Below are 15,895 nucleotides of genomic sequence, written 5' to 3'. Positions count from 1 at the left end.
CCCTCAAGTCAACGTTAGTAGGCGTTGTTTTGAAGATGAACTTGGGATTTCAGTCGGACCAAAGTCATCGTCCGTGGAACCAACAATAGAAAAATGCTCTCCGCTAAATTACTCCACTTTGGATTGAGGCATTGATTCAGTGTTTTTAATAAGGTAGTTTGCATGCTTACGTATCTTGTGAGTCCAACATGGTTCCGTCAACGTCATGAGTAACGATAGAAAGAAACACAAAACAACACGATAACTGCAGTTGTAATGGGGTATAGTCCATAAACAGGTTTCTTGCATGCAGACATAGCCATAGTTTGCATATGAGGCCATGGGACCCACGTCGTGGTCAACATTACAAAAACGTATGTAAGGATGGAGGTATAGCGCTGAAAGTTTGAATGTAGGTTGCTTACATGCGATCCTAGCCTGGGATTGCACAGTTTTTGAATTAAAATAAATACCTTTAACGTTGGAAACCCGGTTTTATAGCATTGCAGTTGTTCGTACTCTTTATATGAGGGAAAGTTTGATTGCAAAGAAGCGATCACAAGCTTACTGTCGACATTTATTCCCAACTGATCATGCCTTTAAAACAACGTATGCTACTTACATTTTGTGAGCGGAGTCAGGTTGAAGAAAACACTGACCGACATCAAAAATTGTGACTTGCGATCAAAAAGAAATTGTGAAATCGGGTAGACAAGAAAAACAACACACACATATCAAGAGTGTTTTTTAAGCTTCATGTTGTATATCTACACATAAAGGTAATAAAGAACATAACTGTAGAATGAGATAAATGAATGAAATGCCATACATAATAACACGGAAGTGACATATTCTCTGAGCGCAATATACCCTTTGAATGAAGCTGAACTTCAAAGAAATTGTAACTTGAAAATGGGTTTGGCTTTATGCAATAAATACTGTAGGTAAATAAAAGTAATAAAATGATAACTTTTCATAAGGAACAAAGCATGATATACGCTGAAAGCTTTATACGTAAATGGACATCTGCGGACAAGTTTGCGTCTACCGACGAACGGACGTGACCGATATACGGACACAGCGAATCCGGAATACCATCTTCACCTCGTAGAGGAGGTAAACAGAAACCAAAGTACTGACAGTACTGGTGTGACGATGCTTTTGAAAAGGATGGATATAAAAGCATCAATCTAAGTTTATCTACATCACCACAATTGTGTATGTGGGTACACAAATTTTGGGTAAAAAAAAATGTGTACGAAAAGTGTGGGTACAAAAATTATGCCAAAAAAAATTGGGTACGAACAAAAATTTGGTTACGAAAAAAAATTGGGTAGGAAAAAAAATTGGGTAGGAAAATAAATGTTGGTAGGAAAATAAATTTGGGTACGGAAAAACATTTGGGGGTACGGGGAAGTAGTACCCGTGGGGAACTTGACCCATTCAGCGAATCTGGGAGGCGGGTTACATTCTTGATCAAATATAACAAGAAATATCTTTAAAAAAATATTTGACGTGTATTTTCTGTACCACTTATCTTAAAAAACGTTCTGTTACAGTAAAACATTTGTGGGTTAGAACATTTCGTTTCAGCAGATATATTCAAAACTTGACATGCTCTTTAATTACACCATGCTCTTTAATTTCACAAGTATATCATACCAAACTTTATATTTCGTTGTTTCCTTTCCTTAGTTAATGATGATTGTGTACGGATGTGATTTCACATGCCCATGTGTATGAACATGTAATTTTTTCTCTTTTGATTATTGTTTTTTTTTCTAATTCAATAAGCTTACGCATGTTTGTTCGTTAAGTACGACAATACTTTAATGATGATTCCCGAAAGTAGGTATGAGCACATAGTCGTAAGATCACTTGAATACGTGAGTTCGCCCATGAACACATGGTAAGGTTAACTAAATCTCCGCGATACGACCTCATATGTGTTTAAAACAGCAAACAATATCCAACTAACGAATGAATTATCAAACATAGTATGTGCACTGATGTGGCTCTGTAATTTCTGTTTGAAAAGTTTATTAAATATGCAAAATGAGAGAGCACGCATAAAAGCGAGTTACATAGATATCGTACGACTATTATGTTGTTTATATACCATATTCGCTCTAACGTTTACAAATGGCAGGTTCGAAATAATTCGTTTTCTTTACACTCATGATCGCGTTAAACGTTAATTATACACGTTTTAATTCGCAATTTATTTACAAAATCACGACAAATGTCAAATACAATACAGAAAATGCATAGTTGTTTCTTTGATCTATAAACATATAATAGATTGAATATAACTGATTTAAAATTAATGTTTTCAAACTATTATTATATCTTTTTCTCACAATATGCTGTCCTATTTATAGCTGAGCTTCCTTTACCTTTATCAATTATAATCAGCGAGGTATGCCGATGAGAAAAATTGAGCTATCTCAATCGGACTGGCTCGGACTTTTACATAGGTCGCCATTGTGAAGAATGTTTTCATGGTTTGATAACTTAGACAAGCTGCTTCGCAGCATCTTCAAAAAATGTAAATTGTTCTGAACAAGGATGGTGCAAAACATAAATTATATTCAAATGTTATAACCAAGCTTTGTTAAAAACCCCCGCTATATTTCAGGTGCGAAACAAATTGATTACAAGTATATCATTCACATATACACGAATGTAGGTTACTAGCTATACAGCAGTTGTGTGGAATAATTGCTTGCTCATTTGACATCAAATGTTGTTTATGTATCTAGACATAAATTATTCTAATTTTTACTTTCAAAATATTTCCCGACTAAACTTGAGGGAATTGGCCGTTCACATTTGATCCCTGAGAACAGTTTTCTTTCACGAAATCAAAGTGTCTCTTGCCATCCAGATAAAGCATAGACTCTGAAAAATACGAAACACAAAATAAGAAATACTTCAATAAATACTTTCAACACAATCAAGGTACTAGTTCGAAGTTTGGAGTAATGACAATTTAAACAAAATTACCATATATTCTCATACTAAAATGAATGCATAGTATTGAAAAAAGCAGAACTAAGAAAATTTCAAACATATCGGTTTGTTTATTGATAATCATCAATCGAAATCGTTGAAACATCGAAAATGACTTTTAAATACGAACATGTGTGAATAAGATCCTTTAATATTGATTAACTGATTATTTCACTAATCGCACTTTACAAAATGTGAGTCAGTCAAAAAATCGAAATTATTTAAGCCTTTATTATTTGTTTTCATATGTGTTGTCTGTTTAAATTAATGGTGCATGAAATGATCAAATGTAGTTTTGTTTTCAAAAAGCATTCTTTAAAATAAAATATACCAATGTAGAATAAATGTGTTTTGAACAATTTATGTACATTCCATTTAGATGAAAATAGTTGTGTTGGTGTTGATTCTGTCATACACTTAAATTCAAAAGTTCATGTCAATTAAGTTAATGTTTCGCTCATTAATTCGTACCACTTAACTAATTATTTTCAGACATAAATTAGTATCTGTTATTTAAAGTCTAAAACCGGTTATGGCAAAAGTCACGATATGACATGTTATAGTCGATAAATGGCACATACTCACGTTAAAAAAACCTAGTTTAAATAATAAAAATGTAATAATTTTTTAATGGGTTTGCAAAAACTATGTTAACCACACAAAAACTCATTACGTAAACAAACAAGTCCATTAGTCCATCCATAAGTTCATGGGATTCGGATCAATAGAATGTATTCTGTAGTTAATGTGTTCGCATTTAGGCCCTTGTCACAAGTGTTCGCATTTCAACAGAAAAACTTCAACATTTATGTCAAAATCAGATTTATAGCTTTATATCGTGCTGGTACTGAACACAATAGCTATTGCAATACTAGTAGTAGCAGTAAAAATAGTAACAATACAATCAGATTATTATATCAATAACAATAATATTAATAGTAAAAATAATAAAATAAGCTATTACTTGTCACAAAATACGCAGGTTACACGTATGAGTTACATCGATCTGTGTGGGATGCATTCATTAGATGCACAAATTATGGCACAAAAATATTGGGTACAACCGCAAACATTCCAGTGTTACGAAACCATGTCTTAAGCTAGCCATACACACCATTTTATTGCAATTTCAGCTTACAAACTCAAGAGATTAAGAGAACAAAGATTTTATTTTTTGTAAAAGTGAGCTTGACTATATAACCTGACTGGCCCCGAATTCAATGCCTAGATCGGTCTGCAATTAAGCTACTTACACCCAATTTACATGATAAAATTATTCAGTGGACGTTGACCCGAAATACCGCAAATGCAAGCCATTGTCTTGTAATTTAGAGGGAATAACTATGAATTGCTTCATGCAGTCTTGCTGGTAATCAACTCTGCCCAGGTGTTTTGCACACAAAAATTATCACTAAGTTAAATGATTATCTAATTTAAACTGTTTTGGAATAATTATCGGAAATCGTTACCCTAGACGCCGCTAGTTTCAGGTGTTCCAAAAAGGCTCCATTTTTAAGAACGGGCGTATTATAACCAAACTAATATCACCACTATAACAAATGAAAATTCTTCAGTAACAGCCCATACGTATTTCCAGATGTGTCCATGCCCGCAATGGGGTATTCTAATTTATTTTGATGAAATATCACATAAAATATATGCATAGTGTAAATATCCATTTGAATACTATCTAACCATTATGTCATTTTTACAATAGTTTTCTTCATTCGAACATAACACGAAGCAAATCCTGGCGATTTCCATCATCAGTTCCAGTTTTCATTATTCTCTTATTTATATTTTTGAATATTGCTAAATATTCAGTTAAGATTTTCCATGAATGCGCTTATACTCACAAAATTTTCATATTCTCCAGTGACAGTAGCCACCACATATTCAGTGCAAAATCTAAGCTTTAAGAATTAAAGGCAGTTTCATACCTGCATAAGACTTCGGTATCACTCTCGGTACTTCTGTGGTCTGCCCCGCAAACAGGAAGTATAAGTCATTGGTAGTCTCCCTTGAATCGTCTTTCGGGTTGACAACCTCTGCGTGTACCTTCACCATCATGTGATTGCCCAACGTGTACACAACCTGTATTAAAATGTGATATTCAAATCATTATAATGTGATTGGCAAACGTGTGCGTATACAATATTGATTTATATTTCACATTGATTTCATCATATTGTGATTGTCCTCATTGATTTGAATGATATACATTTCATAATCATGTGATTTTACAAAGTCAACTGCAATCTTCATACAGTAATAGTGTAATTACCACTTTGTACACAACTTTTGTTATATATTGACGTTGTTTTTTTATTGCCGTTTATTGCCGTTATGTATCGCGCTCCCAAGTTATCTTTAATCATGAATATTTGAACGTAGCGTTTAATGAATAAATACATATTCGTATTGGCATCTGATTAAACATATATGACAGAACTATGATGGCCCTAAAGAGCTCGCTAGTTGAACGTACAACCATATAAGTTAAAGGCACAACCATTATTGAAGATAACCTCTTGTGATCTTGTTTTCAAATTTATGTGACCTTGTTTTAAACTGAGATATGACCAAGACAAGCATGCAGACTATGTTTCGTCGTAAAACGGTATCAAAAGATGCATTAACAGTGTTGAGAAAGTTTTTTTCTATGGTTTGGACCGGTGCCTTAGTTTTCAAAAAGATCATACCCAAAATTGAACTTATTGTCAAGATTCAGACCAGTATCGTCAACGTTGATTATACGACCTCCACCATGCGACCGTCAATCATGCCGTTATAAAATGACATGAATGTGCTTATTTTGAAATAAAGCTATAGTAATAGAGTGTCTGCAACGCAACAATTTTATATAAAATACTACGATATTTGCATGGATGTATCAACTATGAACAGTTAGTTTTCAAACGTAGTGCCGGATACAAAAATTTGGATTAAGCGTAGACGATCAAATACACGGACGAAACTATTTCGAATAATATTTAGCTAACCATAAAGCTTTTAACGACGATCGGAATAGTACGTAAATACATAGATACCCGGCACAAATATGAAGAATTGTTAAGCTTAATATACCTGTGATGAAAGGAACAAGAACGAGCCTATTTCCACTGATTTCTTGAAGGCAATATTGTCGACCACCAGGACTTTAGCGATACCTTTACTACAACAAATTGTATTTTTAACAGAACCGGACATATGTGCAAAAAAGTACGTGTTTATCTTTATGTTATTACAAAGGTATCATCATAACCATCTTTCTCATTGCCATCATGTGTATGATAGTCATTTTACTTGTATACCATCTTGCCAAGGAAAATCGAGGCACGTTGTTTGATTGCAAGTCGATGACTGGACAATAACTGACACAGTTTAATATCGCCGAATATGCTAAACATACCCAGCACAACATACATTTGCTATATTATTAACTTGACATATTCAAAGGTAAAGCTTATTAGAGATTAAAAACGGGCGTACCACCTTTGACAAAGATAAATAAGTTGTTTGAATAGGCATATACAATATGTGTAAATTCTTTAACATATGTCAAGCTAAAAACAGTGATAGGCTTACATTAAATGCTGATGTATTGCACAGAGCCATCAATATAGTCCGCCTTTGTTAAGAAAATTCGTGCTTCGTTTGATTAAATATTCACGTACTGATTTAAAGCCTTTAACACTCACCAATGGAAACAAGCATTTACAAAGGCCAGCTCAAAAGCCTTTCGCATCAGAAAACCGCCAAAGATCTTGTTGTAGAGATTACGTTCCTAAAATGTAAAATATTTCGCACGTGTTAGTTTTGATTATTCTTAGCCGATACCACATTCCTGGTTGTATATGCATTCATTTGAACATACTAAATTCGCCTCATTTATATTATCAGTAATCTATAAAAATGTTAAGACATCTCAACAAATATCTTACATCAATTACATTGAACTGTTTGTTGCACATTTTATGGATGAGGTAAATAAAGAATAGGAGAAAAAAAACATACATGCTTTTCTTTTATGAATAAGCAACAAAAATCTAATCACACTTTACTTATTGAATACGCGTGAGTATGGACGCATATGTCTTGAATGCTAGTGTAAAGCTTAGTTTATTGTTCGCTTTATCCAACCAAGTGAGATGTGTGATGCATATAAAACAAATCAAGGATAAGAATTCAGTGAATTAAGTGATACAGTGAGTAATGATAAAAATCTTCGTTCATTATAATCCTAAAACGTTATAGACAAACGTAGTTAAGTAACAGACATGCCAAAGTCAAATCTCTTCCAAACAAAATTTGATATGTATAAACTTTTAACTAAAACGGCTCTTCCCAATCACACCAACATTGCATGGAAAATGATAGAAGTACAATAAAACATATATAACCAGCGCAAATATACCTTAATTAAAAAAAAATCGTTTATATCGTGTATACATATATGAAAACATAAAGATAATACATTTAATATCGTAATTGTGGCAAAACCCAATATTATGTAAGTATACCACACATTGAAATCATTGTTTTGTCCCTGAAATACGATTTTACATTTCAGTATAGGCCCAGCATTAGGAGTTAAATTAAATTCATACAAATTGTAAATAGTGTTACATTTAAAGCTTTATATTTATGGTACTACATGTTTGTCCTGTTTGTAGTCACCCTCAGGGTTTTACTGTAAAAAGTATGAGCAAATTATGATCTTTGTGAATATGAACTCACAAACACAAAACATAACAGACTAAAGCGATGGTTGAAGCTTATAACAGGTAATCGAACACGTATACACAACTTACTTCTGGAAAGCAAATGACCAGCTTCTTCACGATGGTATCCTCCATCCAAACAGAGCGTTCTGGTTTCACCCGAACTTTGAACGTGGATGCTCTAAACACGGAAACATAGTATTATTGGTAAACGAGCTTTCCTTCAATATCATTAAAATTAAATAAAAATGTGTGCTGCGTTTTAAGGCAACGACGGCATGCTTAGTACATGAGTACTTATAAAATATACAGACTCCTTCTTAACGAGGAACACAATACATGTACAAACAAAACCATTTTTAGCCTGTAAGAAATGTATCTAATCATTTTGTATCGGATTTATGAAACATACCTATGTGATGTAATGCAAAATGCGAGGAAAATCGATGGTTTTCATAGAAATTTTAATTCATTGATTAATGCAGTACATGTTTAAGCTGAATGTATAATTGGTCAGCTTAACATGGCCGTAAAGAACAGAAACGGTTTACGGTAGTTTTTTCAAATATACTTCGGATCCAGGGTCTCTAGGAACAAGTCATGTATCAGAAGACGTTCGTTCTCGTCTGGTGGTGTCTTTAACAATGTCTTCTGACTTTCCAACATCCGCTGAGCCTTCGTTTCTAACACGAATTAAATAGAAGAACATATGCATCGGATATGCAGTAGTGATAGGTACATAGTAAATAATGAAGTTATTAAAGTTTGCCCACCAGGTCACACTATACAGCAAGTTATTGTCGATTATACATTATGCCGTGTTAAGCAACTAACTTTGTTTACCTGCAACGGAAGAATTGTACTTCTGTTAAGGATTGAATACAAATTCCAAGTTGTAATTCTTATTATTAAATGCATGGGGTAGTGGTATAATTGCACACAGATTGTATAATTCTTTGACATGCGTCAATATGCGTAAATGTGTTTTCTATTCTTATTGACACATACTTACTGCTTTATCAAACTTCAATGCAAATCTCAAATCTACACTCGAACGATGCACAGAAGACCGACAATCTTTAAGTATATATTTTCCATTACTAAATTTGGCTCAAATGTTATTGATATGTTTACAAGATAAGGTTTGGAAAGCATATAAAAACGATCAAAATCATTTGAACGCGATCATAATTAATTAAATAGTACAAGAGCATGATATATCAATATGCCCTTTGTTCGAGTTTTTCATATGGGCAATGGTGATTTTCTTAAAAAGATATTTGGCTTTTGCGCAATGGCAGTAGTATGCGGTAAATAAAAAGTGTGCTACTTCTGTAAGCGTGACATACCTTCACCGAGCTTGAACAATGCCTCCTCTTCGGGACCTTCAGGTATAAGCTTGTTTATTACAGCAACACTAGTACGAAAAAGATAAAATTCGTGAGCAATCCATGAATTAAAGATTAATACATCATTAAACATGATATCGATTTATGTAGAATTTTAAAAAAGGCATCAATTGAATGTTGATGAACTTCAAAAACATCTGTGTACCTTTTAGTAGCGGCATTTCTTGCAACCATCACAAATTTTGCTTCAAGCAAATGCTTCCAACTCTGATCAATTTCCTTAACAACAGAATAGATAAACATTATCACACCAAAGCTATGAATAAAAACACACAAGAAACGAAAGAGAAATGTGAGGGCAAAGCAACTTTGATCTCAAAACAGTTCATTTGAACATATTACTAGCATAAAATAGTATTTCATAGCAGTCCATATTAAATAAATCTCAAGTTCTATTTCTTATAACAAAAAAATAGCATACCAACTCGGTCAATTATTTTGAATAAAGTGCATAACTTATTCAAAATTCCTTAAAACAAGAGATGTGTTCGTCAGAAACACATGCCCCCTACTGCGCCGCTTTGAAATAAAATTTCTATTTATCATTTGACAGGTATAGAAATCATCTCCCTTTTAAGCTTATTACTTCCTTGGATTTTGTCCAATCCAACCGCGGGGGAGGGGGGGGGGGCTGTAGACAGTAAAAAATGACCAAGTCAGACATCACTGACAACCAATGCCTGTGGTTTATCAAAGACGTCATAGCCAGAGTTCATCATGTATCTTTGGACATAAGTCCACAGGTATGTAATGAACCCTACCATTCACAAATTAGTACAGGAAAGAAATGATAATTATATCATTTAAAAAAAATGACAAATCAATCATTTGAGTTATAAATAATCAAAATAAAAAATGTGTACAGTAACTGTAAAGAGAACTTAAATTCTTGCTAAGGAAATATATAATCTGAGATTTATAATTATATAAATTACTTTCCTTGAAATTAATTGTCTCTAACAAATTTCTATTTTTAGTAGCAAAAAATTAAAAGCCACTACTGTGACTGTAGATTCACTACTCAAAATGTGAAGCTCCATGAGATACACATGCATGCCAAATATCAAGTTGCTATGTTCAATATTGAATAATTATCTCCCTTTAAAGCTTATTACTTCCCTTGGATTTGTATTTTTGACCTTAGACCTTGAGGATGACCTTGACCTTTTACCTCGATGTGTTTGTCAGAAACACAATGCCGCCTACTGCGCTGCTTTGATTTATTTAACAAAAATATATGAATAAGCAGGTCAGATAATTATATCCATTTAAAGCTTATTACTTCCCTTGGATTTGTTTTTTTCGACCCCTTGACATAGTTTTTGACCCGGCATGACCCATATTCGAACTTGACCTTGATATTGTCTAGATACAACTTCTGACCAAGTTTGGTAAAGATCGGATGAAAACTATTTGAATTAGAGAGCGGACATGAAAAGTGTGACAGACTGACAGACGGACAGTGCGAACACTATATACCCCCTTTTCTTCGAAAGCGAGCATAAAAATGCTTAGTCTTACAATTGATGAGTTTATTTTTTGGGAAGTTAACGGACTGTTTTTCATTCATTAAGCTTTAAACCTTTAACGCATCCTAAAAGCAACGTGATAACTTGGTTTTCTTAACATAAGCTAATTTTTAAATTATCAATATTCTCATCATCATTCATATTGTCAGTGTTTGGAAACATTAAATTTCTTAGTTTCAATTTTAAATTGAACTAAGAACAATGATTCCAAAACCTTGTCAATTTTAAGTCAGAGGCTTTTGGTAAAAGGTATCTGTAAAGTGATTGGGGAAAAATACTTTTCGAGTGTTAGTTGCTACGAACAGTTGAATTGTTTGTACACTAATAACCAGGGGCGTGATTTAAGAACCACCTCAGGGGAGAAAAACGCTCTACCCCCTTACAAGCTTCATATAAACTCTTCGTTTTTATATAGATTCAGCAAAGTTCACAACTATTTGTACAATTAGTTTGTTATTGTAAGAGAAGAAATCAGCTTAAAGGGGCCTTTTCACAGATTTTGGCATATTTTGAAGTTTGTCATTAAATGCTTTATATTGATAAATGTAAACATTAGATCTTAAAGGCTCCAGTAAAAAATAAGAATAAAATTAAAACAAGGAAAAAAAGGCTCGAACCAGAGACCCCCGGAGTCATGGAGTTAGTCTGAAGTAAAAACGCATTAGCCCTCTCGGCTATTCCGCCGAATATACACAGAATAAAATTTTTATACTTTATATAAATAATCTTCGTAGTTTCGTAAATTTAAACGACAACAACAGAACTCTCCAACTTATTCAATCGTTTCGCGTTGCAACGCTTTATAATTTTTAGGTTTTCAAATCGTCAAAAGATACATATAAGGGCTATATTGGACTATGGTAAATGTTCAGTAATACCGTTTCCTCACAAATATAACTAAATCGAAAATTTGCGAATCTGAAACAACTTTTTTCAATTTTGTCAATTTACCAAACCGTGGAAAGATCCCTTAAAAGGAGGAAAAATCACACCCCTAAATACCACATTCAAACCTCAAACAGACACATTTACATATGTTTTAATATCAATGATTAAAATAAAATGTGCAGCAGTAACTTAAAGGAAACATCAAAGATAAGCACAAAATTCTACATCGTACCTGGTCAAGCTTCATTGTGACCTCCATAGATGTCTTTCCGGCCCAGGTCACTTTGCCTTGCATCCTGATGTCCCGGTCAGGAAGTATTGGCTGCTCTGACAGCACTGACATATAGGAAAAACGGGATTTAAATCCTGGCTATCATAATATGGCTCCTGAATAAAGTTTATAAGTATGTAAACTTTTATAATCATCATCATTTTCAGCATCAATATCATCATTATCATAACCAAAGCCACTGTAATATATGCTTCGAGAAAACAATGAGCAAACAAACTGGTAACATAAGTAGAAAATGTGCAAACATTGATGGCACAGCAGGCAGTTATAATCTGTAATATTTAACATTTAAAACATCAATACAGAAAATACATTTAAATAAATAAACTCCTGGAGTCGTGGTGTATAAACTATGGATCATTAAAACAAACCAGTATTATATAATTCAATATATATTGTCAGACAGAAGTTAAATAAACTAAACACAAGAATCGATATCTATACTTAAGCCATGTTCAAATGCATTCAAATATATGAACAACTTAAACCAGCATATCACCATTTACAAAAGTAACTCACCTATTCTGTCCACCAGAGCTGTGACAATATTGAGTGGAGAATTCATATCACGATGTACAGGGTCGTGGGAGTGCACGTAACAAATGGCAACTGAAACAATAAGTAACCTTTGCATAACATGAAAGAAAACATAAAACAATAAAAGCGGGTAAAGACTCGCAATTTGAAATAAAACATGGCCAGTTTCAAACCCAGGGGATTAAATGGACAACAACTTGATGTTACTAACCACATATCGAAGCAGCTGCGTGGTTTCATAGTTATTTTGCTATATAATTCGCTGTTAAAGATTTTCATCCTACACCCAAAGACTGGGCTAATTTTGACCACAGAGGCATGATTTGAATAAACATAGCAGAGGCTTGTCATATGATGTTGCAAGCAAAATATAAAACCACTCGGCTTTGTTGTTTCAGGGAAAATTTTACAAATATTTGACTATATAACATTATTAGTGTACAAAAACCATGTGACCTTTGAGGTGTGGCAGATTAGGACACTAACGGCATGATAATAAGAGGACTTCTTTAATGTTACACATCAAATATATAGCCCCTGACCTATTCCCTGTCCAAGGAGGACATTTTTAGTTATATTGTGTAAGTCTCTCTAAATCATGTGATCCATGGGTAAAGGCAAGTTTTAACCACAGAGGATGTGATTTTAACAAACTGATTATAAGAAAACTTTATGATTTTATGCATGACCTATCAAAGCCAAGAGGCTTTGTTTAGAGAAAAGATTTTTTGCATTTACTATATAAGTCTTTAAACATCATGTGACCCTTGGATGAAGCCAGATTATTAAAAAAAGGTACAACAGACAAGTCAGTCCCAAAAGCTCACCTCTTGCATTGCACAGATGAGCTAAAACAATCTCTACAATAGTAATGATAATTTTGGCAAATGAAAATTGCGACATAAGCTGACTGGAGGACAAAATATACCTGCAAACATGTCAAGGTCTTCCAGAATTCTCCCAAATCGGATGCCTACCAAGGGGTTGATATATTTCTCCTTCACCATTGGGTTGGTGCCCAGAGGGATAACAACCTTCCGGAAGCTGTGTGCCATCGTTCTAGGTGGTATATCATCCTGACTTGTTGCAACAGGGGCGAAAAGTGAGTCAGCAGTCGATGATCTGTTTAATGCAGGAAAATACTGTGGCTATTGCTCGCAAATTGTGAGAAAACTGTTAAGCCCAAGTCTCACTATTGCCGGTAGAGCCCCGTTCCATACCGGTTTGCTAAAAGGCCGGTCGACCGGCGAAAACTAGAATGATTCGTATTTTTTTAACGCGGTCACTATTTCCCGGTGCCGCCCCGATTGAAGAGGGACAACAGCCTGGCAGAGTCCCGGTCAACGCCGGACTCGCTTCGGTTTATCCCGCTGAAGCCCCAGCAGAGCCCCGGTTGTCGCCGGTAATGCCTCGGTGAAAGCCGACAGCGTCCCAGCAGAGCCCCGGTTGTCGCCAGTAATGCCCCGGTTGAGCCCCAGCTAAAGCCGGCAGCGTCCTGGCAGAGCCGCGGTATACTGAAACTCAGCCCGCACACACCGGGGCTATACTGGCATCAGAACTTAGCAGAGCTACAGCAACGCCCCGGTTTAACCCCGGCCGTCGCCAGTAATGCCCCGGTGAATGCCGGTGGCATCCCGGCAGAGCGCCGGTTTACTTACGTACAGTAGCGATAATGGGGCTCTGCCGGCATTCACCGGGGCGTTTCCGTAGCTCTGCCGGGGTCTGTGTGGGCCCCACTGGAGCTACGATGCCGTCCCAGTTGTTCCCGGTGCCGTCCCGTTTGTTCCAAGTGCTGGCCGGTCGTTGCCGGTTCTTCCCGGTGACCCCCGGAGGTATTAAACATTTTAATACTTTCCCGGTGGAGTCCCGGTTCATCCTGGACGTCCCCGGTGGAGCCCTGGTTCATCCCGGTAGAGCCCCGGTTCATCCTTGTAGATCTCGGATCACGCACTGGGGCTCTGCCGGCATCATAGTGAGACTGGGCCTTTAAAGTCTTAATAGTTTATTTCTTGTGAAAATGCAGTTAAGTGTGCGTAAACATAAGAGACACATAAGAAAGATAGCACCACATGCAATTTAAAGAGTCAAGAATTTAGTGATCTATTGTATTGTTATAAAATGTATAGTTTTGCTGAGGATCCATCAAGTGTTTCAATAGCTAAGTTACTGTTAAAATGAAATGTTAGCATCAATACTAAGGTTCAAACCATAGTAGTTAAAACAAACTGACATCAAAAGTGTGTGCAAATGGTTGTGCTGAATATTATTTCATTTAAGTATTATATTACCCGCATCTTGTCCGTTCTCCTACAAGCAACTTTAATTTCTCCGTTGCTGAAACAGTAATTTCATACATTTTGTTTGACGTTTATCATACAAAGTCACATGTTAATTTTTGTTGTTTTTAAGTCAATTTGTGTGTCGTTCCATGTAAAATCTATATTTATCATATTTATGTACATGATGTTTAAGAAAAAATATTTTCAATATAGATTTTATTATCTATAGCTATATATCTTTTTATATATAGATTTTTCAAAAATAAAGATTCATACTTTGTATAAATTATAATTATTATTTTGTTCTCATCAAAAGGAAAACTATTTGCAAACAGCAAGCATACTTTCTTCAATGGTTAAAGTCTCCCTATTACTAGCGTTGGATATGAGTGTCCTTCGAAGAATATCAACTTTACATGGCCTCCTTAGCCAATGAAGGATGAGTCGCTGCATCTTAAATATAAAATAGAACAAGACATGTGTCTATAGGACAGTCAGACGCCTGCGCTTTCCACTTTTGTCCCCAAACTCTAAGAGTGAACTTGACCTTTAACCTGAACTTTGACAGACAATACACACTACATTCAGCTAGTCTCCTAATGTTAGTATACAGGGCTCGAATTAAACACTCGCAAACGGGCAATTTGCAAGTTAATTTTAAAAAATGCGTCTAAAATGCGAGTGCACAAATTAGGTACTCGCAATTTTTTGCGAAATGGATAAAAATAAAAATTATCACATGTTGCATATATTTCCTGATTATCCCGGATAATTATTTAATCCAGCATTTAAATATTTAAACACAAATGCAGACCAAGAATGAACGAAAATTTTGTTTCAGAATTGAATAAACACAACCGGTCGTCATCTGTCGGAAGTGCCAGGGGCGCGTTAATAGCACGAGGGAACACGCGATATGATGACGTTAATATAGGGTATTTCCATTGAACATGCGAAAAAAACACAGAGTGATGTGTGCTCATCCGACCGATAAACGTCATAATTTTAAAATGGCAACCAATCTAAGATTGTTATATGTTTTGTGTTCTAAACAAAAAGCATGATGAAACCCCTACCGATTTTTCAGATGCGTACTATATTCGGTTTTTCACTGAAAAAAAATGTTAAAGCGTCGGGTTGTTGATCAGACAGTTCATGTTTGAGCTGTGCAAGTAGTGTATACTTTATTTAAAAACAAAAATACTCGACACGATGTCACAAGGGCTGAATGAATTGCTGAGAAGAC

At 35.0% G+C, this 15,895-nt stretch overlaps 1 protein-coding gene across 4 annotated transcripts in view; it reads right to left on the bottom strand.

Annotated features, from left to right (window-relative positions):
• Nucleotides 1–711: 711 nt before the first annotated feature.
• The window catches only part of LOC127836594 (acyl-coenzyme A thioesterase 9, mitochondrial-like), a 38,748-nt gene continuing 23,564 nt past the window's right edge, over nt 712–15,895 (bottom strand). For all 4 annotated transcript variants that reach the window (XM_052363257.1, XM_052363258.1, XM_052363259.1 and 1 more), the window contains 13 exons: nt 14,994–15,102; nt 14,659–14,704; nt 13,299–13,492; nt 12,353–12,442; nt 11,774–11,877; nt 9,270–9,343; nt 9,065–9,132; nt 8,287–8,398; nt 7,806–7,896; nt 6,693–6,778; nt 6,079–6,166; nt 4,932–5,085; nt 712–2,880 (listed from right to left, as the gene is read on the bottom strand). In XM_052363257.1, coding sequence (XP_052219217.1) covers nt 2,783–2,880; nt 4,932–5,085; nt 6,079–6,166; nt 6,693–6,778; nt 7,806–7,896; nt 8,287–8,398; nt 9,065–9,132; nt 9,270–9,343; nt 11,774–11,877; nt 12,353–12,442; nt 13,299–13,492; nt 14,659–14,704; nt 14,994–15,102 — 1,314 coding nt within the window. In that variant the 3' untranslated portion in view covers nt 712–2,782. The remainder of the gene's footprint in view (nt 2,881–4,931; nt 5,086–6,078; nt 6,167–6,692; nt 6,779–7,805; nt 7,897–8,286; nt 8,399–9,064; nt 9,133–9,269; nt 9,344–11,773; nt 11,878–12,352; nt 12,443–13,298; nt 13,493–14,658; nt 14,705–14,993; nt 15,103–15,895) is intronic.

Source organism: Dreissena polymorpha, chromosome 6 (genome assembly GCF_020536995.1).
Source record: "Dreissena polymorpha isolate Duluth1 chromosome 6, UMN_Dpol_1.0, whole genome shotgun sequence".
In the NCBI taxonomy this organism is placed as follows: Eukaryota; Metazoa; Mollusca; class Bivalvia; order Myida; family Dreissenidae; genus Dreissena; species Dreissena polymorpha.
The sequence above is the reverse complement of the archived record's forward strand: the minus strand, read 5'-3'. Positions and strand labels throughout refer to the sequence as shown.